Source organism: Trichechus manatus, unplaced genomic scaffold, assembly GCF_000243295.1.
Source record: "Trichechus manatus latirostris isolate Lorelei unplaced genomic scaffold, TriManLat1.0 scaffold00040, whole genome shotgun sequence".
Taxonomy (NCBI): Eukaryota; Metazoa; Chordata; class Mammalia; order Sirenia; family Trichechidae; genus Trichechus; species Trichechus manatus.
In genome coordinates this window covers 14,858,332-14,884,050 of record NW_004443976.1, presented here as the reverse complement: position 1 = coordinate 14,884,050, position 25,719 = coordinate 14,858,332, and the positions used below count along the sequence as shown (strand labels likewise).

The window sequence follows — 25,719 nt, the reverse complement described above, 5'->3', positions numbered from 1 at the left end:
GAGGAGCGCGGGCAGCTCCGCCGGAGCCCGCCGCCCGGGACATGGCCAAGGCGGGCAGTGCAGGTGAGGGCGGGCGCCAGGAGGGCAGGGCCGGCGGCTGAGGGGAGGGACTCGCGCGTCTCTAGGAGGGGCCGCCGGCCCAGGTGAGCCCCTCGCGCAGGTGGGCAGAGGTTCCAGAAGGGCGGCAGGGAGCAGCGGCGTGGCCGGACCCCTGCGGGTGGAGAGAGGGTTCTGCGCGCCCCGCGTCCTTCCTGCGCCCCCGGTCACCTCGTGGGACACTGCGTCCCCCTCGCCATTGCCCCGCTAGAAGGGGCCAGATCTGTGGCACGCCTGCCCAGTCCCGTTGTTGGGGAGCTATCACCGCCCCCCGCCCCCCAGGCCCTGGGCAGACTCGGGCGCGGGGACGGAAAGGGATGTCCCGCGGCCGCCGCTCCATCCCACGCCCCCCAACGCAAACCAGGACGCGCCCCCTTGTCCGGCTGCTCGCGCTATTCAGGACGCGACATTCCTCCCCCAGCCCCCACCCCCAGCTCAGTCAGGAGACCCAGATTTCTTCTTGGGAAGGAAGGGTGCCCCGTGCCGCGCGGTTAGTGAACCGTCCCGCCCCCTCCCCCCACTGCGACCCTAGGAGGCAGAGTCTTAGGTGCGGCGGATCGGATCAGAAGGTGGGGCCTCTTCTGGGGTCCCGTGGGCTTTGCCCTCCTTCAGGCTCAGGCAGTATAGCCAGTGATTTGAGGGAGTGGGCGTTAGTCATTCTTTCATTCATCCATCCAGACGTTGGTTCATTCACCAACAAATGCTCTGTGCCAGGCCCTGAACTGGGTGCAGGGGATCTAGAGGTGAACCAGACTCAGCCCCTGCTTGCCCATTCTGGGCTCCATGGTGCCTGGGGAGGCCGGCTGGAGGGAAGCCAGTGCCCACAGGGCCGGTCATACAGTGGAGGCAGCAAGCCTGGTCTCAGCGGTGCTGGCTTGTGAGGCTGGAGCGTGTGAGTCTACCATGAACTCACACCCAACTTGTGACATTGGCAGGTGTGATGCCATCCTTCAGGACCAGAGTGAACCCCATCCCCTCCACCCCCGGTACACACACTCGAACGTGAATACCATGCGGCTGCATATAAATCCCAGCCCCCACCCCTACCCCGCCACGATGCTTCTGGGACCGTGGCCTGGGGATGCTCTCCTTGTCCTGCACTGGGTGTGTGATTCAGGTGCCTGACAACATACTCCCATTCCATCCCAAGGAGTCCTGCTGGGGTGGTGCTGGTTGGGTGAGACACAGCAAGTATGGAGCACATCTAAACACCCCCTTTCTCACTTCCCTCCCTTTCCCCCTCCCAGGGGAGGCACCATGAGATGACACCACCATGGCTGGAAAAGGCTCCTTGCTATCCCCTTCACCCTCTGCAGTGCCTGGGTCCCTACCCACCCCTACTCCTTGCTAAGGGCACATGGCAGGGTGTGCGCCCCCACCCACCACCCTGCTGTCTGTGTGTGCATGAGTGTGCGTACTGTGTGCACAACTCACTTTCCAGGACACTGTCGTCAGAACGGCAGTGAACAGTTGCTGCTGCTGCTGTGTACCTGGCGATGAGCTAAACACTTTACTGCACAGTGTTCCTGAGAGGTAGGAAAGGTTACTCTTAACATTTTAAAAATGTGGGAAAAAACAGATACAAGAAGTAGCTCACTCAAGGGGGTGCAGAGGGTCTGGGCAGAGTCTGTTGGGCTCTAAGGCTGTTTTCTCCATCACTGCCCTGATGTGTATGGAGTACCTGGCTGGTGCAAACGGTTAAGTGCTCGACTGCTAGTCCAAAGGTTGATGTTTACATGTACCTAGAGGTGCCTCAGAAGACAGGCCTGGCAATCTGCTTCCGAAAGATCACAGGCTTGGGAATCCTATGGAGCAGTTCTACTCTGCATGCCATGAGTCAGGATCGACTCCATGGCAACTAACAACAGTAACAGCAAGCCCTGGACGTCACCCCCTTCCTGAGCGGGGTTGCCAGTCCCAGCCCCTCCGCCTTAGCCTTGGGTCCTTCCATCCTCAGGCTGAGAGTCCCTGGGAATTTGTTCCAGAGACAGGTGGAAAAACGACTCTGCTCCAAGCATCAGTGCCTCCTGCTGTTCAAACATTTTGTCCTTCTGCTGCAATTTCATGCTTGGCCCTTCCCTTCAGGGCAGCACAGAGCCCCCTCCTCTGTGGGTCGATCTGCCCAGGCTCCTCTCCCCTACACACAGCTGCCCCTCCAAGGAGACTTGTGGGACTTACCCCAGCATCATTTGGGCTATTTTGCATGTTGTAAATACCCCTTCTTTTCTTTAGGCTTCTAAACCTATTGAATTGAAGTAGCATGCAGGAATGTGTGTATGGGGAGTCACATTGCCCCTGTTGGAAAGGCTGCATAGAAGAGATTGGTGACCTTTAGAACGGAGAGAGCCCTTGGAGATCAGGAGCCCAAGTCCCTTTCTTTACAGATGGGGAAACTGAGGCCCAAGGAGGGGATGTAACAGAGAGGATGGGCAAACTGATAGGCAGAAATTGTCAGGCCTTTGCTCTGGCGGTGACGCTAGAACAAAGGTAGGCTGAAGGCCAGTGGTAGAGGCTCCGGGAATCTGATCCATGAATTAGGGGTCTGCTCTGTGAGGCATCACCTCTAAGAAGTGATCAAGAGACCAACCAGTTAAGGGCAAAGATAGGGGTTTGGACCCCAGGGCTGCCATGGTGTGTGACTCCAGAGCTATCACATTGTGGTCTAGTTAAAGGAGCCCCCTGGAGTTGTGCAGTGCACAGCCTGAGCACCCAGACGTGGCAGCTGTGTCAGGTAGGAGCTAAAGGGAGGAGGCAGTAAAGGAACTTCCATGTTGCCAGGGGAATCCAGGTGCAAAAGGAAGTGTAATCAGGTCCCAGAAAGGATTGGATAAAACCTCCGAGGGTGGATCCCAAAAGGGTTACTGCCAGCTCACAGTCTCTGAGGAAATTTCAATCACGTGGACTGGAATTGTTTTGGTGACCCGGGTCCAGCCTTGGGAGAAATGAGGGAAGGCGAGCCCTTGGTCTTGTCCCAGGGGGAGCTCTCAGTCGGGAGGGACAAAGGAAGAGGGAGGCCTACCTTGGGGATGAAAGGAGGGAGGGAGGGGAGGATTCAGGAGCTGTGTTTAGGAAACAAGTTTACAGTAGAGGTCCCCAGGTGGCGCAAATGGTTTGCCTTTGTCTACTAAATTAAAGGTTGGCCATTTAAAATCCACCCAGCAGCACAGCTGAAGAAAAGCCTGGTGATCAGCTTCTGTAAAGATTACAGTAAAAAAAAAAAAAGACCAAAACCCTGTGGACCTGTTCTGCTCTGTAACACATGGGGTCACCATGAGTCAGAATTGACTTGATGGCAATGGGTTTTTTTTTTTTTTTTGGAATTTACAGTAGAAAGCTACTTACGGGGGCAGGCCCCAAGTGCAGTACAGACAGGAGGCCAGTGAATGGCTTGAACATGGAAGGCTGGATGTCTCTAGGAGATGGGCCTTAAAGGCTAGCAGAGCTTGGACAGGACAGTGACAAAGGGCAGGCTACGGGTGGGCGGTAATGGCTTGAACAAAAGCCTGGAGGTTGGAATGGGGCAGGTGTGTGTAAGTGTGCAGGGGCTGCTGTGGGGTGGGGTGGTGTGGGGTGAGCAGGAGGTGCCCAAGAGTAGAGAGATCTGTCTGGTTAGGGTGGAGGGTTCCTTGAGGGGTGTGGAGGAGGGCTAACAGGAACTCCTGAGACAGAGTGACATGGTAAGATCTGGGTGTTTCCACATATCCCTCTGGCTGCTACTTGCAGGCCCTTGGGAGGGTGGAGGGAGGCCAGCCTGGCTGAGCTGCCTTTGTTGGGAAGGGTTTGTTCTGGCTCCTGCCAGCCACACTGCCCCTCCCTTCCTCCTTACCTCCCTGTGGCCCTCCCTCTGCAGCCCAGCAGGCTGGCAGGGTGTCTGCCAGCCCCGGGGCAGTGCCAGTATGAGGCCCCAGGTCCCCAGGCTGGGGCAGGAATAGCGCCATCAGCTAAGAGGGTTTGGACCCTCTCAGGCTGGGGCAGGAATGTCTGGAGAGACTGGAGGGGGGCCACAGGGCTGGGCTTTCCAGGCTGGAGGAACCAGTTTATTCTGCTCCCAGGTATTGGCCTCTGCTCCCAGGGGAGGAGCTGGTGGGCCGGAGTGCATCAAACCCAGTAACTGGAGTCAGTAAAGTACTAGTCCTGCAGTGGCAGAGCTGGAGAGGATGCTTCCAGATCCTCCTATTCAAATTTCTGGTTAATAAGAGGACCCTGAGGCTAAGGACGGATAAGTGTTTGCTCAAGGTCACAGAATAAGATGGTGGCAGAGTCAGGCTCGGTGAGACATCACCTCTAAAAACTGGTCACGGGACCAGCCAATTAAAGGGAGAGACAGGGGTTTGGGCCCCAGGACTGCCATGGCGCATGGCTCCAGAGCTATCACACTGTAATCTAGAGAAAGGCGCCCTTTGGAATTGTGCAGTGCACAGCCTGAGCGACCAGACATGGTGTCAGCTATGTCAGACAGAACTTGGATTTCCAGAATCAAGGTCTGGATCTTGGTCTGCTGAGTCAGGCTGCTTCTTGTCCCAGATCCTCTGGAGGTGGTCTGTGTCCTCTCATCATCCCAAAGCCAGACCTTCTCCGGGGCCTCTGGCTCCATGACTTCTGGGGGCAGGGAACCATGGCCCAGTCTCTCAGAGGAGAGAACCTTTGGAAACTTGGGAAAGGGACCAGCTCTGGGATTCTCAGGACTTTGGGGGGTGCCAGGGGATTTGAGGCACAACTCTGAGAAACTCTTAGGCCTAGGGTACCAGGGTTGCTGAGCTGTGTATCTTGGGAAGGGCATTCAGATTCTGCAAGGAGAATGCAAAATCACCTTCTCAGGTCCCCAAGGGGAAGGCTAGGGCCCAATCAAACGCTAGTGTCCAGACTCAAGGCCTTCCTAAAACTGTGCCTCCAGGAAGCCTTTGTGAAGGTACCTGCGGTTGGGGAAGCACTGGAGCTTGGGCAGGTCTCATGTTCCTATGTGGAGTTACTTGCCCATAGCAGCAGACATGGCAGGCCCCAGCAAGTCCCAGCTTGGAATCTTTTGTTGCCTCTTAGCCCTGGCTGTGGTGTCATTGCATGAGTGAGGACAATGCATGCAGCTCAAGTGGAGGTCCCACCGCAAGCATGTGACCAGAGTCCCCTCTCCCCGACAGGAGGATCTGTGACTTGGTCTCGGTTTGGGACATAGAGCACGAGGACATGGCTAGAACCCGCTTGCCAGGGCCACGTCTCGGTTGGATTGGCCAGAAGGTGTGGCTGGAGGAGGCTTGGAGATCTTCCAGCCCAACCTGTTAATTATGTAGTTTGGAATACTGAGGCCAGAAAGGCAAAGGGACACTCCTGGGTCTTTCTCTAAGATCTGGGTCATTTCCTCTTCAAGGATCAAGAAAAAAAGATAAGAAACCCAAACTTGTCACCACCGAGTCAATTCTGACTCACAGCAACCCTATAGGACAGGGGAGTAGAACTGCCCCATAGGATTTCCAAGGAGCAGCTGGTAGATTTGAAGTGCCAACCTTTTGGTTAGCAGCCGAACTCTTAACCACTGTGCCACCAGGGCTCCTCTTCAAGGACAGAGGGTGTGAACTCCTAGAGGCTAGTGAGGCTGTGGGGATTGAAGAGTTCTTGGTAGGACCCAGCTGCCTCCCAGGAATTCTCTGAGATTCCAGGCTTGGGAGAGGGAGGGACAGGGTCAATGTTTAGCATCCTGGGAGGTTTGGCCTAATGGGAACAATCTGCCTAATTTTTTTTGTTTTTTAATAGCAGTCTTCAAAATCCTTTCCTACCCAATGGCTCGACAGTATCTCTTTGAGGTAGCGCTGATATTATCCCCATTTTATGGATGAGAACTGAGGCCCAGAAGGATGAAGTGTCTGTCTCTGGAATCACACAAAGTTAGAGGGAGAGCTGAAATTAGAAATTAGGTCCCTCCTGCTCTTGGATTCCGCGTTCCTATGAGTTAAACTGTCTAGTGAAGCAGAGTTCCAGACCAGGGTCTGCTAGTAGTTCACTCTGGACAACCCACTGCCCACTCTGGGCCTCAGTTTCCTCATCTGTGTCTGTAAAAGGGGAGGGAGACGGGAAGAGTTGGGGGGCCAGAACTAGCTTTAAATTGCCCTTCAGCTCTGACACTGCTCTTTCTTCTTTTACGGCTTTACTTCAATGAAGGGGTCTCACCTCCTCAAGGCTGTCACCTCACATCTGATCCTCTCAGAAGGATGGTTGCGGGCTAGGGAAATAATGGGAGCTGAGGACGTGGATCTGGAGAGCGCGTGTTTCCTGGGGGTCCCGGGTCCCAGCCCATCACCAGATGTGCACGGGACCCCTGAGGAAGAAGGTAGCTGAGAGGATATGGTTACGGATGATACTAGCCAGGGCCCCCAAAAGGAGGGGGTGGGGGTGGGGGAGGAGAGAATGCATAACAAATGAGTTTGGAAATCAAATGAGATCTGAACTCCCCACCCACTCCCTCAAATCTCTCTATACACCCTCTTTTTAAATTCCTGTTTTCTAAAGAGAAAGAAAATGCTAATTGTACCCCCTTTCGCAAACGAATGGGAGCCTTCTGTGAGTCACTCCGGAGGTAAATGCCACCTCCAGTGCCCCATGTCTGCCTGCGGAGGCCTGCACAGCTGTGTGGCCACCGCCTTCCCCTCCTGGGGGTAAGTGTGGGGGTACGTGTGTGTGTCTATGTGTGTGTGTGTGTGTGTGTGTGTGTGTATGTATGTGGAGGGCAGGTGGGAGCCTCTTGCTGTCAGCAGTTCTGGGTGGGAGCCTGGTCCTAGCAGGGGGGCCCCTGAGCGACCAGTCTCTTTAAGCCTCTCCGAATGCCGCCATTTGTGATGTTAACACGGGGATGGCCAGGCTCAGACTGGGACCAGGCAGAGAGCCTGAGTAGCTGTGTTCAGGGCTCAGTTTGGGCTGGAGTTGGGGTGCAGGTTGCGGCATGCTGAGGCTCGGTCTGTGGCCTTCTCTGTGGCCGGAGTGGGCACAGTGTGGGGTGAATGCAGGGCTCCAAGTGCGGCTGGAACCCTGAGAGTGTCGAAGGCTCTGTAACTGTTGTGAGAAGCCAGTCAGTGCAACCATGTTGGGGGATGCAGGTTGGGGTTGCATCTGCCTCTGTACACCCCAGTTCTTGAGTGTCAAGCTATTATCTCCAGGTATCTCAGCAAAGCTTTTCTTCAGGGCTGGGGGCTGATGACCTGTAAGGACAGGGTGCCTGGGGGGCCACAAGCCTCATCTTCCTCTGGGAGCGTCAGCGGCTTATTGACAAAGCTGGGCAGGGAGGCCATCGAGGAGGTGCTCCTCCTCCAGACGATCGCTATTCTGGAGGAAAGTAGCCGGCTGTTAGCCCGGGATGCCAAACATGGGTTGAAGGCAAAAATAGCAACACGCTGGGCCCTGGCTGGGAGGGGCTGGGTTCTGGTGGATCCGAGAGGCCTTTGCTCTCAGCCGTCTGCTGCTGACGCCTTGTTTGCTCGGCTCTCAGTATTTGCTGAGCACGTCACGTCCTACACTCCTGACCTCCTAGGGAAGAGCCTAGGTGTGTGGCATCTGGGCCTGCGAGCTCGCTGAGCTGGCAGCATCAACACTTTGAACTCATTCAAGGAGTCTTCCTGAGCATATGAGCGTCTGTGGCCAGCTGTCCCTCATACACCTTTGACCTTTTCTGGATTATTCCTGGTGTGCCTCATCACTGCCCTCCTTGGTCAGCCTCCCTTTGGCCCTGCTGTAGCCCTGTGGCTTCCCTCTCCTCCCCTGGCTCCCCAGTTCCCACCCCTCAAGAGGCCGGTCCCAGCTGAGCAACTCTGGAATCATCCCTGGTGGTAAAAAGAGCTATTTTCAGCCTTTGCATTACTGCCCAGTGGGATGGGGAGTGTTTATCCCTCGCTGCCTTTTTGTTTGCTTTTACTGTATAATCTAGGGCAGTGATGAGAGCATGATCCGGTCCTGTGTCTGGGGTCCCGGCTGGCGATTCCTGGCACAGTGATTCGGCACAAATGGAGAGCATGGGGCGGTGGCAGCCTTGGGCCCCCTCCTTGCTCAGCAGCAATCCCACGTGGGTTCACATTGGTCCTTGCTGGCATGGGGCTGCCCGCCTCCTGCTGTTTGCTGCAGACTGATGATAGCTTTTGGTGCCCTTAGCAAAGAGCTGGCAGTCTCACTGATGTGGTAGCCTCTGGAGGAGCCCCCCAGCATCCTCTGGGGGGGTCTGTGATCCCAACCTGAGCTCCACATTTCCGTGTTTGGTGCCTGGATCCTGGGTCTCTCTCCTCTGCTTTCTGCAGTGGGGTCCTGGGATGATTGGAAGGAGGGCCTGCCTTCCTGCAGGTGCTGAGAGGTCCCTCTGTCCTGTGTTCTGGGCTACTCCACTGTCCGCCCCCGGCCCCTGGCCGCCGCTGTTGTCCTGGGAGCCTGCAGGGGGCAGACTTGGTGGTGGTGCAGTGGCGGGTGCTAAGGGAACTCCCTTTGCGGGGAGGAGAAGGCGTCCTTATGGAGCAAGAGTCTGGCGGGACAGAGTGGGGACATCTGGGCCTTGGGAGAATTATTCCAAATAACTGAGAACTGTTGGGAGGCTAATTGGCAGAGCAAATGAAAGTACAATAGATAGCCAAGGCTATTAATCACTAATTATCTCCTAAATAAGGTAATTAATGAGTATTTAAATGGCATATTTATGAGATACCAGCAGGTCTTCAAAAAGCACATCTTTTCCAAAGCAACTGGTTTGAACAACTGTGTCCTACTCGGGGACCAGGATTCTAGTCTCACCGCACTGGAAGCAAGGTGGTGTGGCCGTAGGCCCGTCCGCTTCCTTCTCTGAGCTTTGGTTTTTCTCATCTGTAAACAGGGATCATAAGCCCTTCTTTGCTGACCTCATTGGGCTGTTGTGAAGATGATAGGAAGTGAAGGCCACGCAAATCGCTGCAAATAGTGTAAAGTACTATTTAGAATTTAGAGTGTTCTCTGTGAAAATATTCTAGAGTCATTTGATACAACCCCTTGATTGTACTCAGCACTGTCTGTGGCCAGGGTCAAGGCCTAGTCTGTGGCTAGAGTCATTGCTTTGTCTGTGGCCAGGGCCATGGGCTTGGTCTGTAACCAGGTCATGCCTAGGTTTGTGGCTTGCCCAGGGGCTTGATTAGGACTCTGTCTTTGGTGGAGTCATTGCTTGGTCTGTTGCCGAATTTGTGGCTTGGTCCGTGACTGGGTCAAGGCTTAGTTTGTGGCTGGGTTTGTGGCTTGATCTGTTGACTGGGTCAATGCTTAGTTTGTGGCTGGGTTTGTGGCTTGGCCTGTGGTCAGACTGATGGCTTGTTTTGAGATCAGAGTTGTGACTTGGTCTGTGACTGAGCTTAGGGTTTGGGCTGTGGTTGAGGTCAAAGTGTGGACCGTGGCTAGTCTCAGGACCAGAGTTGCTCTTGGGATAATTTGCAGCCTGACATCTTGCCCTCAATCCTTGAGGGCGCTACCCATGGTCTAATGGAACTGCCTGGTTGCCCCTAGAAGCTGGACTCCATCCTGGGCCCACAGACAGATACCCCAGAAGACAGGCCCTTCTGGGGCTCCCAGTGTGTCCCTTGAAACAGCCCAGCACACAACCTCATCAGTGGTGCATAGAGCATTTTGGGAGATAGTTAGGACATGTTTCTATAGCAACCAATCCCCAACCAGCACTGGTTTCCTTCAGTGATGCTTTTTTCTGGAAGCAGCTTCTCCTGGCCTCTCATCCCTGCCTGGGTAGCCCCACAGCCCCTTCAAGGCTGAGTAGGGGCTAGGTGACCCTGGATGAGTTGGGTCCCCAAACTCATCCTGACCCAGAGAGGGGTCTGGGGACATGCCTTGCAGAATACTTCCCGGAGAGGGACCCTCCTGAGATCTACCTGGGCTGAGCCACACTGAGCACAAAAAGAGCTTTCTCTGTGCCCAGACTTGAGCTGTGCGAGGTAGAGCCCAGGGAGAAATCTGATCAGGTCCCTGCTAGGGGGGACCACAGTCCAGCGGGGGAGGCAGGCCTGGACCCAGCCCATAAAGAGGTCCTCTGATGGACGTAGACACAGAACATTGTGAGAGCACCTGAGAGGCATGGCCCAGCCCAGTCTCAGGGGCCAAGAAAGGCTGCCAGCTGTTTCTGAAAGCAGGAATGGAAACTGGGTTGGGTTGGAACATGGAGGATGTGCCAGGCATCAGGACCTGCAGGAGCAAAGGACTGGAGGGCAAGAAGAGCAGGGGGTGTGGGGGCTTCCCAGTGGGCACCTGTTACTGGAGCCCAGACTGGTGGGAGGAGAGGCTAGGAGACAGCCATTCCTGGCCTTCAGTAGCTCACAGTTTGGGGGCAGACAAGACAACCCTGGGGAGCTGTGATGCACGCATGGACAAGAGGAGAGAGGGTTCAGCCATGTGTGGTGGTCAGGGGCAGCCAGTCCAGCCTTCCAGGGAGAGGATGGGGTCCCTGTTCTGTCCTCTGGGCTCCCATTGTGGGGGTCCAAGAAGGAGAAGAGGGGTTCTGCCCTTGGAAGCTTTAACATATGAAAGAACCATCACAGAGCTTCCACCTATGAAAGAACCTTGGAAAATCATGATTTATTTATTTCGTTTAACAAACCCTTTTATAGCACTTGCTGAGTGCCAGGCACTATGCTAAGCCTTTTTCAGATATTCATGTGAATGAATTTAAATCATTCATTTAATTTTCACAGCAGTCTCTGATTATCCCATTTTACAAAGTAGGAAACTGAGGCAGAGTGTGGCTTAGTGACGTTTACTGGCTCACCGATTAGCAAGCGGCAGAGCTGGGATTGGAACCCAGCCCCAAGTGGGAGGTGGGACAATGCTTCCTGTGAGAGGAGGGAGGCTTCGTGGAGGAGGTGTCACCCTGTCTGTCTGTGGAAACCTCACGCAAACTCCATGAATCTCCTAACTCCACATTCTACATCTGGATCCCTGGGAGCCCAGGTCAGAGCTGAGGAGCAGTGAAGTGTGATTCTGAATACGTGTGTGTGAGGCTGTGTGTGCACGTGTGGGCTCCTGCTCCGCGTGCGCACGGGGCTCCCACTGCCCACGGGGCTCCACTGCCCACAGGAAGTCCAGCAGCCTGATTATTTCAGTCACATTGGTGGTCAGGAGTGATGCTGGTGTGTGTGTTTGTGTGTGTGTGAGAGAGAGAGAGAGAGAGAGACAGGATAAAGGGACAGTGTAGCTAAATATTTTTCTTCCCTCCCTTTCCTTCCCTTCACCTTCTCTCCCCTCCCCTCCCTCCTTCCTTCCCCTCCCTTCACCCCTTCCCTCCTTCCTTCCCCTCCCCTACCCCCTCTCTCTTTCCTTCTCCCCGCCCCCCTCCGATCCCCTCTCCTTCTCTTCTAAGGCAAGGATTGTTGAATTGTTAGGGCCCATCAGGCATTGCCCTGCCCTGATTTCAGATTCAGCCTCAGGCAGGGCTGGGCATGGAAGCTGGGGCCACAGTCCAGGACCAGCAGGCCGGGCAGGCGTGGGCAGCTGTGTCCTCCCCATCTTGGCCACGCTCAGAGGCACTTGTTACCCGTGGAGGTCTGGAAATTGTGTGTGTTAGTTGAACCCCCACAGCGCCGTGGCCAGCCTAGCTGACTCCTGTGCCCCCTGCCTTGCCCTGAGGAGTGGCTCCTAACCCTTGAGGAGAAAGTGCTGGCTCCAGACTCAGCTTCTTCTGGAAGTGGCTTGATCAACGCTCTGTCCTGTCTGTCTGTCTCTCTCTCCCTCCCCGCTTCCCCAGCCTGACCAACCCTGCCCCCGCTTTCCCTTAGGGCTCAGCTCAGGTGCCCCCTCCCCCCCTCGCCCCCACAAAGCCCTTCTAGCTGGAAGATGTCTCACCGCTGGCAGGCACAGTTCACACCTGCCACACCCTGCCCTGAACGCCTGTTGTGGAATTTAGATTGGGCCAGCCTCCTCCCGCTCCTTTGTTCTTGCTGTGCTCTGTGCTCACTCAGCACTGCGGGGCTGTGCCCTGAGATGGCACTCCCTAGGGCAGGGACTGTTCCAGTTCAGCTCTGTCCCCACGCCTTCCTCCCAGGCACCATCTGGCCTAAGGTCTGGCCCAGGAGAGCCACCAGTACCTGTGCTTCTCATTTTATGGTGCCAGGGCTCAGTGGTGTCACTAGGGGGGTATGAGGGGTGCAGACCGCACCCCCAAAACTGTCAGAGGGGGTGACACCAAAACGGGCCCAGGCTCTACCAGCCCCAGTCCAGTCAGGATGCGGGCAGCCCGCCATGGTGTCAGCCATTGGGCAGAGAGGAGGGTCTCTGCCTTGGCCAATGGGAGGAGCTGCGGGGAGCAGTGGGGGATGGAATCCCACGCAGGGGGTTCACCTGCCGGCCCCACCCACCCTGGGGAGGGGAGGGGTGGGGTATGTATAATGCCATGAGTTACCGCACTGGGTGACACCAACCCTAGTGACGCCACTGCCAGGACTTTCCTCCCTGTGAAGATTTCCCTCAGACGCAGCTTCCTGAGTTCAGAGTCCAGCTTTGTGTCACTCCAAAGCCTATGCTCTAACCTCTGTGCTGAATTTTCACCCATGGCTGGGAGCTGATTTATGCGTGTGGTGGGGGAGTCCCTGGGTGATGCAAACAGTTAACATGCTCAGCTGCTAACTGAAAGGTTGGAGGTTGGAGTTCACCCAAAGGTGCCTTGGAAGAAAGGCCTGGTGATCTGCTTCTGAAAAATCAGCCATCGAAAGCCCTCTGGAACACAGTTCTACTCTGACACACAAGAGTCGCCATGAGTCTGGGTTGACTTGATGACAACTGGTTACTGGTGTGTGTGTGTGTGTGTGTGTGAGAGAGAGAGAGACAGAGAGAGAGACAGAGAGAGAGAGAGAGGTAGAGAAAACCCAAACCAGCTGCCACTGAGTCGTGTGAATCCCATATGTGCAGAGTAGAACTGTGCTTTATAGGGTTTTCATGGCTGTGACCTTCTGGAATCAGATTGTCAGGCCTTTCTTCTGAGGTGCCTCTGAGTGGGTTTGAACAGTCAGCCTTTCAGTTAGCAGCCAAACACTTAACTGTTTGCACCACCCAGGGACACTCTCTCTCTCTGTATGTATATGGCAGAGTGCATGTGAGCGTGTCTTAGGAAGGGAGAGTGGCAGGTTGGGGAGGTTTGCACTCTCTGAGGAGTGCAGACATACACACACACACACACACAGAGCTGGTGGGCAGATGGTTCTAGAACAGGGCCAGCTGAGTCCCCAGGGCTGGGGCCCCAAGAAGAGCCAGGGTCAGGCCTCTGGCCCCCTGCCCAGCTAGTCAGCAGCAGGTGGGAGGTTATCATTGGCTAAGAGAGCAGGCGATGGAGAGAGGAGAACTTGGTCCCCTGCCCAGAGCGCTGGTGGATTTATTTTTTATAAAGAGCAGCACAGCCTGGTGGTCCTGAGCATAAACTCTAGAGTCAGATGGATCTGGGTTGAAATCCCGCCTCCACCGCTTACTAGCTTTATGGCCTCAAGCACACAACTTTGCATCTCGGAGCCTCTATTTCCTTAGCTGTGAAATGGTGATTCCTTACGCCTGCTCCACTGGGTTTGATTAGGATTACTTTAGGTAATGTCTGTAAAGCGGGTAGCAGAGTGTCTGGCACACTGTATGTCTCAGAGGCTCACTTTTGTTCAGTCCCTTGTTTGTCAAACAGTTCTCTACCCTCCTCGGGGTGGTGCCGTGTACTGGACACAGAAACTGCAGATGTGAACCTGGCTCCAGGAGACTGGGGTTCTGGGCGCCCCCCTCCTCTGACTGTCAAGACCTTTAGCCCCCCTGAACTGCCCCCAGGAGCCTTTCTCACCTGGCTCTCTCCTGAAGTGCAGGTGGTAGACTCCGGAGGGGGCATGTTGGAAAGGAACCTTAAAACGTACCTGTTCCCAGCTCGCATCCGTTGCATGCCATAGTCTACCAGGTCTGGCTCCGCTTCCCTGTCCACCTCATCTTACACCTGTCTCCCCTCGATCGCTGGGCTCAGCCACATGGACTTCTTTCTGTCCCCAGGCATGCCAAGCTCATGCCCATCTTTGCCCTTGCAGTTTCTTCTTTCAGGAATGCTCTGTCCACGCACCCTTCCCCACCCATCCCACATATGTGTGTGCATGAGCTCAAATGTGTGCACACACAGCACACCACACACACACCCCACATACCCCACATGCACACCTCCACACACCCCACATGCACACCCCTCACACACCTCACACACACCTCACACACCCTACGTGCACACCCCACATGCACCCCCACATCACACACGTGCACACACACATGCACACACCCCTCACACACTCCATATGCACCCCCCACACACCTCACACACACACCACACACACCCCACACACCCCTGACACACCCCACATGCACACGCCCCACACCACACACACACACATGCACACCCCCCACCACATACACACCCCACATGCACACACACCCCCACCCACACACACACCCCACATGCACACACCCCCATACACACCACACACACGTGCACACACACCACAGATACCCACTGACACACGCACACACACTACTCACCACACCCAGAGCACACACCTCGCCACTCCCAAAGTCCCCCAAAACCCCACACACGGCACACACACACCATACCCATCACACACACACCACATCACACACACACACACACACACACGCACATGCACGCACGCACGCTTAGTGGGCCTGAGGCCTTCTCATTAGTCAAGCCTTGGCTCACCTGACACCTTTTCAGAAAGGCTTTCCCCTCAGAAACAGAGCCCTTCGGAGACACCCCCTCCCTCGCTGTTTTCTCTTTTTGAAGTGTGACCTTTGCCGCTTGCTGGCACATCAGCACACTGGAGGAAGAGCTGAGGGGAGCAGCTCCCATCCAGGAGCCAGGTGACCACTGCGTCTCCATTCCTAACGCAGCCACCTTTATAGACTCTTTTTTCACACAAGGATATAACTCAGATTCCCCCGCCCCTTTTCCAGAAGTTGTTTTGGGAAGCCCCAGTCTGAGGGGACAGAGGATCTTGTATCGCATTTTAACAAACTTCAAGTATATGTTTAAGAAGCAATGCATCCATTTTGAAAGCAAGGGGAATAAGAGTAAACAAGGCAAAATATGCATTTAAAAAGAAATTCAAATACATATATTTACAAAAAAAAAAAAAGAATGACAATAATGAGGTAAAAGATTAATCTGAAAGGAACGCCAGCTACACATTCATGGCCAAACTACCATGGGTGACAGCGTTCTTTTGATGACTGGGGCCAATTGTCCTTGTCTTTTTCCACTGTAGGTGTACAAATCCACCCGTTCCTACCTGTCTAGTCCCTTATAATTACCCCGCAGGAGACCCCTCAGGAAGGTGGACACAGTAGAGGCGAGGAGGGAGATGCTTCCTTCTCTTCATAGCACCTGCCATTGCTGAAATTATCCTTGTTGTTTACTTGTTCCAGTCTGCCTCCCCCTGCAGCCTCCACCCATAGAATCTAAGCTTTGGGACCCTCCCAACCCCCTCACTCACCACAGCATCCCAGCCCCTCACGCGGTGCTGGTACACACTGGGCACTCAGTAACCCCTTGCTGAATGAATGTTTCTGTGGGATTGGAGGCTCCCTTTGGTGCCCAATGGCCTCTTACTTCTTTGCCCACCTCTGGCTGGGAGAACATTCTCCCACAAATGGAACTGAAATGGCTTCCCTGTAGCCTGCCCCTCTAGCCCCAGTTCTGCTCCCCAGAACCTCCCATGAAGATCACCTGTCACATATGTTAGCAGAGTGTGGAAGGAACCTGGGATGATGGTAGCCTGAACAGGGCGGATGCAGTGGGGATGGAGAGTGAGGGACAAATTCTAGAGCTCTTTTTCTCTTGGGTTCTCTGGGTGGTACAAATGGTTACGCGCTTGCCTACTAGCCAGAAGGTTGGCCATTTGAATCCACCCTAAGGTGCCCCAGAAGAAAGATCTAGATCTACTGAAAAATCAGCCATTGAAAACCCTGTGGAGCACAGTTCTACTCTGCAGCACGTGGGGTCACAGTGAGTCAGAATCGACTCAACTGCAACTCGTATGGTATGATATCTCTTTTCCTTAAGGTCTAGCGCATACTCTTTGCCAGTGGGAAGTTGGCAGAAATGCCCTTCCCTTTGTTCTTGGGTGGAGTGTATACTGTATACACATGAGGGCCATGGCATGTAGGAACCCCTCGCTGAACCCTGGCTGTTCAAACTCAGGCACCAGATAGGCTCAGATACATCTTCAGATGAAACTGACTGCTTACTCTCCCATACCCAGGGACAAAATAGATGAGGAATATTTGACTATTCTTGCTTCTTCCTTTCCAAATTCTTGCTTCTCAGGAGTGGAATAGATTTGGCTAGCAAGGGATATTTGTATATGATATGTATTAACATAATATGGTTGATAGTTTTTATATCTTTAGTATTTGTTGGTTGAGAAAACACATACAGTTAGTATGAATTCAGGAAGAATTATATTGTTTGTATTCAGTATGCAGGAAGATTATACTTTTTAATCACGGAAGTGGCCACATACATTTGATTTATACCTACGTGCTTCTTTCCTTTTTTCTGGGGGGTGCTATTGTAAATGGTAGGTGTCCCTGGGTGGCATAAATGGTTAAATACTTGGCCATTAACCTTTTGGTTAGTTTAAATACACCCAGAGGCACCTCGGAAGAAAGGCCTGGCGATCTGCTTCTGAAAGGTTACAGTCATTGAAAACCTTATGGAGCACAGCTCTGCTCTGAAAATACACACATGGGGTTACCATGAGTCAGAATAGACTTGCTGGCAACTTTTTTAAAAAATTGTAAATGGTATTGTTTTTTAAATTTCAAGTTCAAACTGTCCATTGATGATATATGGGAATACAATTGACTTTTGTATATTGACCTTGTATCCTGTTATCTTGATATAACTGCTTATTAGTTCCAGGAGTTTGTTTTGTTTTGTGTGTGTGTGCAGATTTTGTAGTTTTTGTTTTCTGCACAGACATTCATGTCATCTGAGAATAAAGACAATTTTATTTCTTCCTTCCCAGTCTGTATACCTTTTCTTTTTCTTGCCTTATTGCACTAGTACATTTGAAAAATAGTATCGTATCCATGTTAGAAATACAGTTATGGTGCATCTGGATTCTCAGAATCCCTTGCAGTAAACCTGGGGCCCACAGTGGGAAATTGCTGAGCTGGCCTGCTGCCATGCTGCCCCACTGGCAGGCGAGGATCAGAAACTTAGGGGGTTCCCACAGGAAGTGTGGGGCAGGCCCAGCTTTGCACCTAGAGGTGCTTCCTGTAGCCTCTGCCTTTTCTGTGTCTCAGGACAGGGCTCTCCTCTGACTCCAAGCCCGGGAACAGGAGCTGGGACCTGTGTTTGGGAGTTTGTAGTGGGCCAGGCAAGAGGGACAGGTAAGAAGGCTATGTTTGTCCCTGGGCTGGGCTGGGGTAACTTCTTTCTCCCTTCAGGAAGAGTTTATGCTCTGGGAACTGGGCTTCAGTGTGGAAGAGTGCCAGCAACCTGCAGGGTGGTGGGTGTGGTGAGCTGGGACTGCAGCAGGTTCTCCAAGGGGTGCATCATAGGTTCACCCTACGTGTAGCTGGAAGAATGCCCACCTCTCACTTGTTTATTGATACCTACTATGTGCTAGAGGGTACATAGGTAGTTCAAGTGGTAGAATTCTCACCTTCCATGCGGGAGACTGAGAGATTCAATTTCCAGCCCATGCACCTCATGTGCAGCCACCACCCATCTGTCTGTGGAGGCTTGCATGTTGCTATGATGCTGAATGGATTTCAGCAGAGCTTCCAGACTAAGATGGACTAGGAAGAAAGACTTGACGATCCACTTCTGGAAAATCAGCCAGTGAAAATCCTATGGGTCACAACTGTTCGATCCCTTTGTGCATGGGATCGCCATGAGTCAGTGCTGACTTGACAGCAGCTAACAAGTGTGTGCTAGGCAGGAGTCCCTGGGTGCTACCAGTGGTTAATGAACTCAGCCGCTAACTGAAAGGCTGGAGGTTCGACCTAGTGATCTACTTCTGAAAAATCAGTCACTGAAAACCCTGTGGAGCGCAGTTCTACTCTAGCACACATGGGGTCGCCATGAATTGGAATCAACTCAATGGCAACTGGTTGTATGTGCTAGACAGGCTACTAGAACACCAGTTCGAGCTGGAGGGTCCCTTGGGAAGTCTGAGTCAGGTTTCTCATTGTTCAGATGGGGAAACTGAGGCAGAAGCATTGCTGGCACAGGAACCCAGGTTTCTTGATGCCCAGCCCTGGTCTGTGGGGACCGGGCATGTGTGTCTGGTAGCCAGGGTCAAAGCTTTTGGCCTGGACATTTGTGCTCAGAAAAGTGAACCTTTTGGGCTGGGGAAAGGAAGCCTCAGGAAGGACAGCTGGTGGTGTTACTGAATTTCATGGAAATGGTCTTACAGTCTAAGAGGAATCTATTGTAAGATGCATCAGTATTTTATATACCCCTGAAAAAGAATAAACAAAGTCATGATAAATAAATAACATTAATTAATTTTTAATAAAAGAATGAACAAAATCGAGAATAAATTAAATCATGGTATGTCATCATGTAAGATGCACCCCAAGTTTAAAGATATTAAAGTGTGGTAAACAGAGCCCCCTTTCCACCGTGTGTGAGGGAGAGAGAAACCTCTGTTTTAAGCAGCTGAGATCGTTTGTAAACTTGGCAAAACTCACCCTATGCTGGCTAATACACTGTGTCACCTCAGCAAAGTCCCTTAACTACCACCTCCAATCTCAGTTTTAGTACATGCAAAATGGGCTTACCAGTTCCTGCCCTGGGAGCCTCTGAAAGGTATGTGAAGTGTGAATGAAAGCTTAGGAGTTAGTGGGGAGGCACCGTGAGGGGCTGAGACCGTGAGGGGAGAGGACAGACTAAGGACGCTGACTGGTCCTTAGTCCAGGTGAACTGGCCTCACCTTCCTCATGGCCAGAGGTGGTCTCAGGCTTGGCTAACAGGTGTGTTCCCTTTGGCAGGTGGTCCTCTCCCGGGCGGCGGTGCCCCCTGGCACCTTCAAAATGTTCTCAGCGACTCAGTGGAGAGCTCGGACGATGAATTCTTTGATGCTAGAGGTGAGTGAAGCCCATCCTCACATCACTGGTGGGAGATCTTCCTAGAAATCCCAAGAAGGGGTCCCTCCTGGGGGCCAGTATTGCTCCCTCACTCATATGTGGTATTTGCAGTCCCACCCTCCACACTTAGCCAATCTGCAAGCTCCCTGAGGACAGGGACTCACCATTCTTTCATTCAGTCACTCTCTGAAATATTTTCTGAGCCTCTAATATGTGCCAGGAGCTGAGCAAAGTACTAGAGAAAGGCAGGGTCACTGCCCTCATCAAGCTTACAGACTAGTGGGTGAGGCAGCCGTTAAACAATTACACAGAGGAAATGCAGTTACAAATGGGGGGTGATGTCATCAAGCAAAAAGTTCCAGATGTTATGAGAGAGAATGATTATGGGGCACTTAATTTGGTTTGACTATGGAGGTCGTTCACTTCTCTGCAGAACTGAGGAGTACGAGTTGGCTAGGTGAAGAGCACAAGATGGTACCTTCTAGATGGAGGAACCACCACCCGTCTGTCAGTTTGTCGTACTGTGATGACTTGCATGTTGCTGTGATGCTGGAAGCTATGCCACCAGTATTTTAAATACCAGCAGGGTCACTCATGGTGGTCAGACTTCAGCGGAGCTTCCAGACTAAGACAGACTAGGAAGAAAGGCCTGGTGACCTACTTCCAAAAATCAGCCAGCAAAAACCCTGTAGTTGTTGTTAGGTGCTGTCAACTTGGTTCCGATTCATAGGACCCCATGTACAGCAGAATGAAACATTGCCTGGTCCTGCGCCATCCTCACAATCATTGCTAAGTTTGAGCCTATAGCGAAAACCCTAAAGGATCCCAAAAGAACATTGTTCGATGTAGAGCTGGAAGATGAGCTCCTTATATTGGAAGGTACTCAAAATACACAGTAGCCACAATGATGGACTCGGGCATACCAAGTATCATAAAGATGGTGCAGAATCGGGCAATGTTTAATTCAGTTGTACGTGGGTTTGCCATGAGTCAGAGCTGGCATAACGGCAACTAACAACAACACGATGAAAGAAACAGCAGACACCATGGCACTGAAGTAAAAAAGACTGGGGAACATTCTAGGAATAGAAGGAAGGCAGTGTGGTAAAAGGGAGTAAGCAAAATACATGGAAGTGTGAGATGAGGCTGCAGGGGCCGTGCAGTAATCTAGTCTGAGACTTTCAAGACCAGCCTCATAGATAGGAGGGGAGCCAGAGTGGAAGTGGGGCCCAGTTAGAGAGACTACTACAGATATGCAGCTAAGGGACAATGGCAGGCAGAGCAAATCAATTCTGCAGCCCAGTGCTTGGTACACGGCTAGCAGGCGATACATAGCAAGGGATGATATTTCAGCTGGGATTGGAAAACAAATTTTAAGAACTAGAGAGAAGGGGACCAAATGGGATAGGCATTTTAGGCAGAGAGATCAGCCTGAGCAAAGGGTCAGAGGCGTGAACATGCAGGGCTTCCCTTCACCTGGGCTGGGTGGGAGTGGATGAGAAGTGCTAATGAGGACCCTAGCCCAGGAGGGTCCTTTGTTCCCACTAGGCCTGCTTGTCCCCACTCTGGGAATTTACCATATTTAAGGTGTCAGCTCATTCCTGAGATTAGGCTAGCTTTGAAATGCCTGCCAAACTGGGCCTTGAGAGAGAAACAGACTATGTGCTGGGGGGACATCTGAACCAGGGCGGGACACTTGGGAGGTGTGATGGTTAAGACTGTCTGTCATCTTGGCTGGGCCATGATTCTCAGTGGTTTGGCAGTTATGTAATGATGTAGTTTGGCAGTTATGTAATGATGTAATTTGACAGTTATGCAATGATATAGTCATCCTCCAGAATGTGATCTTATCAGCCAATCAGTTGCAAGGGGAATTTCCTCAGGGGTGTGGCCTGCATCATATACATATATATATGCACACACATGCACATATATAACCGAAAAACCAAACCTATTGCTGTCGAGCTGATTCCGACTCATAGCGACCCTACAGAACAGAGTAGAACTGCCCCATAGGGTTTCCAAGGAGCAGCTGGTGGATTCAAACTGCTGACCTTTTGGTTAGCAGCCATAGCTCTTAACCACTGCACCACCAGGACTTCTTCAGAGTCACAGTGCCACATAGAAGACCTCAAAGCTGCCACTTGTGCCCTGAAAGAAAGCTTTATTTCTTGTAGTAACAGAGCTGATATTGCTGAAAAACAAACCCAGAGTCTTATCATAAGAGGGGCTGAATGACAATTCCAACTGAATTCCCAACCTTGAATTGTGTCTGAAGTTAAAGTGAGGGCATTGATTGGGAAGAATGGGATCCTGAAACTTGGGATGGGAACATATGGGCAGATAATCAGGAACCTGGGGACATTGAGTCCCTAAGTTTTGTTGAATCACTTCTGCCAACAAAACCAGCCTGCTTAACTCCCATCTGAAGAGATTACTGCATCTTTGTCTGCTAAGCCACCCTCCCCAGTAAAACCATTAGCCCCTCCACCCTCATCTGATGAGATAACCCAGCTGTGTCTGAAGAGCCTTTGTCTGAGTCATTGCCTGGGGTGGAGTCTGGGGTAGATACCTTACAAGGCATTGCTGAATGTTCCCAAGACCTACCCCTACAACTCATTTTTGCTTCTAGACCTATAAGTAGACTTAAGTCCCAACGAGCCCCAAAAAGTGAAGTGCAAAGTGTGACCCAGCAGTAGGTATGCTACACTCCAAAAGAACTGCTTGAGTTTTCTAATATATGCAAACAGAAACCTGGGGAATATGCATGGGAATGGCTATTAAGAGTGTGGGATAATGGTGCAAGGAACGTAAAGTTGGATCAATCTGAGTTTACTGATATGGGCCCACTAAGCACAGATTCTTCATTCAGTGTTTCAGCTCAAGAGGTTAGGAAAGGATCTAATAGTTTATTTGGTTGGTTCGCTGAAGCATGGATTACGCAGTGGCCTATATTAAATCAATTTGAACTATCAGACCTGCCTTGGTATACTGTAGAAGAAGGTATCCGAAGGTTTAGGGAAATTGGCATGCTAGAGTGGATTTATCAGGTTAGACCCACAGACCCACACATGGAGTGCCTAGAGGACACACCTTTTACCACAATGGTGAGGAACAAATTTGTTAAGGGAGCGCCAGCAACCTTGAAGACTGCTGTGATTGCTGTTTTATGTAAGTCAGATTTGACAGTGGGAATGACCCTAACTGAATTAAGACACCTACGATGGGGCTGATTGGACCCTATGGTGGTAGGGGCCAAGTGGCGGTACTCAATCGAGAAGGACAAAGTGGATGTGGTTGCTGTAATGGACAGTGGAGTCAAAGCAGCAATCAGAATAGTCTGACTCGTATGGACTTATGGCACTGGCTACTTAGTCCTGGTGTCCATAGGAGTGAAATAGATGGGAAATCTATTAAATATTTACTTGATCTGTATAAGCAGAAGAATTCTAGGCAAGTAAATGGCAGTCTAACTCGAATCACTAGAATAGAGAGTAATGGCCCCTCAATCAATTCCCAGATTTGAGCCAGTTTACAGACCCATAATCCCTTGAATGAAGGGGAGGCTGGGTCCCCTTGAGGAAGGACCCCACTACACTGTCAAAAATTTACACTGTTAATCTTTCTCCTAGCCTTCCCTAAAGGGATCTACAGCCTTTTATGAGAATGACTGTTCATTAGGGAAAAGGAAATAATCAGACTTTTCAGAGATTACTGGATACTGGCTCTGAACTGACAGTAATTCCATGAGACCCAAAACGTCACTGTGACCCACCAGTCAGGTTATTAATAGAGTCTTAGCTCAGTTTCATTTCACAGTGGGTCCAGTGGGTCCCTGAACCCACCCTGTAGGGATCTCCCCAGTTCCAGAATGCATAATTGGAATAGATATACTCAGCAACACTGGATCCCTGACAAGTGGAGTAAGTGCTATTAGGGTAGGAAAAGCCAAGTGGAAGCCATTAGAACTGCCCCTACCTAGGAAAATAGTAAACCAAAAGCAATACTGCATTCCTGGAGGGATTGCAGAGGTTACTGCCACCATCAAGGACTTGAAGGATGCAGGGGTGGTGATTCCCGCCACATCCGCATTCAGCTTGCCTATTTGGCCTGTGCAAAAAACAGATGGATCTTGGAGAATGACAGTGGATTATTGTAAACTTAACTAGGGGGTGACTGCTCTTCTAGATGTGGTTTCATTGCTTGAGCAGATTAATACATCTACTGGTATCTGATATGCAGCTATTGATCTGGCCAATGCCTTTTTCTCAATTCTAGTTTTGAAGCAGTTTGCCTTCAACTGGCAAAGCTAGAAATATACCTTCACTGTCCTACCTCAGGGGTATATCAACTCTCCAGCCCTATGTCCTAATTTAGTCTGTAGGGACATTGATGGCCTTTCCGTTCCACAAGATATCACGCTGGTCCATTACATTGATGACTTTAGGTTGAGCGGACCTATTAAAGAAGTGTCAATGACTCTGGATTTACTGTAAAACATTTACATGCTAGATGGTGGGAAGTTAATACCACAAAAATTCAGATGCCTTCCACCTCAGTGAAATTTCTAGGAGTCCGGTGGTGTAGGGTATGTTGAGATATTCCTTCTAAAGTGAAGGATAATTTGTTACATGTGGCCCCTCCCACAACTAAAAAGGAGGCACAATGCCTGGTGGGCCTCTTTGGATTTTGGAGGCAGTATATCCCTCATTTGGGTGTGCTACTCTGGCCTATTTATCAAGTGACTCAAAAAGCTGCTAGTTTTAAGTGGGGCCCAGAGCAAGAGAAGGCTCTTAACAGGTTCAGGCTGCCATGCAAGCTACTGTGTTACTTTGGCTATATGATCCAGCTGATCCAATGGTACCTGAAGTGTCAGTGGCAGATAGAGTGCTATTTGGAGTTTTTGGCAGGCCCCTATTGGTGAATCACAGCACAGACCCATAGGATTTTGGAATAAAGTCCTGCCATCCTCTGCAGATAACTACTCTCCTCTTGAGAAACAGCTTTTGGCTTGTTACTGGGCCTTAGTAGAGACTGAACACTTAACCATCGGCCACCAAGTCACCAGGAAGCCTGAGCTGCCCATCACGAACTGGGTGTTGTCTGACCCACAGAGCCATAAAGTTGAACATGTGTAGCAGCACTCCATCATTAAATGGAAGTGGTATATACGAGATGGGGCTCGAGCAGGACCTGAAAGCACAAGTAAGTTGCATGAGGAAGTGGCCCAAATGCCATGGTCTCCACTCCTGATACATTACCTGCCCTCTCCTAGTCTGCACCTATGGCCTTATGGGAAGTTCCTTATGATCAGTTGACTGAGGAAGGGAAAACTCATGCCTGCCTTATGGATGGTTCTGCACAATATGCAGGCACCACTTGAAAGTGGACAGTGGCAGCACTGCAGCCCCTTTCTGCAACCTCCCTGAAGGACAGTGGTAAAGGGAGATCCTCCCAATGGGCAGAACTTCAAGCAGTGCACTTCGTCGTTCATTTTGCTTGGAAGGAGAAATGGCCAGATGTACAACTGTATGCTGATTCATGGGCTGTGGCCAATGGTTTGGCTGAATGGTCAGGGACTTAGAAGGAACATGATTGGAAAATTGGTAACAAGGAGATATGGGGAAGAGGTATGGGGATAGACCTCTCTGAATGGACCAAAGAAATGAAAATATTTGTGTTTCATGTGAATGCTCACCAAAGGGTGACCTCAGCAGCAGAGGGCTTTAACAATTAAATGGGTAGGAGGCCACGTTCTGTGGAAACCAATCATCCTCTTTCCCTAGTCACTCCCATATTGCTTAATGGGCTTATGAACAAAGTAGCCTTGGTGGCAAGGATGAAGGTTATGTATGGGCTAAGCAGCATGGACTTCCACTCACCAAGGTCGGCTTTACTACAGCCACTGCTGAGTGCCCAATCGCCAGAAGCAGAGACCAATGCTGAGTTCCCGATATGGCACCATTCCTTGAGGCAATTAGTCAGTTACTGGATGGCACGTTGATTATATTGGACCATTTCCATCATGGAAATGACAGCGTTTTGTTCTTACTGGGATAGACACTTACTCTGGATATGAATTTGCTTTCCCTGCATGTAATGCTTCTGCCAGAACTACCATCATGGACTCACAGAATGCCTTATTCACTGTCATGATATCCTACACAGCATTGCCTCGGATCAAGGGGCTCACTTCAGAGCAAATGAAGTGTGGCAGTTGGCTCATACTCATGGAATTCACTGGTTTTACCAAGTTCCCAATCATCCTGAAGGAGCTGGCTTGGTAGAACAATGGAATGGCCTCCTAAAGACACAATTATGGCACTAGCTAGGTGGCAGTATTTTGCAGGGTGGGGCAATGTTCTCCTGGAGGCTGTATATACTCTAAACCAGCATCCAGTATATGGTGCTCTTTCTCCCATAGCCAGACTTCATGGTTCCAGAAATCAAGAGGTGGAAATGGGAGTGGCACCACTCACTATTACCCCTAGTGACCAACTCATGAAACTTTTACTT

General features: G+C 51.5%; 1 protein-coding gene across 1 annotated transcript in view; it reads left to right on the top strand.

Annotated features, from left to right (window-relative positions):
* The first annotated feature begins 6,318 nt into the window (after positions 1 to 6,318).
* PITPNM3 (PITPNM family member 3) overlaps positions 6,319 to 25,719 on the top strand; it is a 112,579-nt gene continuing 93,178 nt past the window's right edge. The window contains exons 1-4 of the mRNA XM_023730997.1: positions 6,319 to 6,415; positions 7,568 to 7,621; positions 17,413 to 17,499; positions 19,108 to 19,203. Of these exons, the coding sequence (XP_023586765.1) occupies positions 6,319 to 6,415; positions 7,568 to 7,621; positions 17,413 to 17,499; positions 19,108 to 19,203 (334 nt within the window). The remainder of the gene's footprint in view (positions 6,416 to 7,567; positions 7,622 to 17,412; positions 17,500 to 19,107; positions 19,204 to 25,719) is intronic.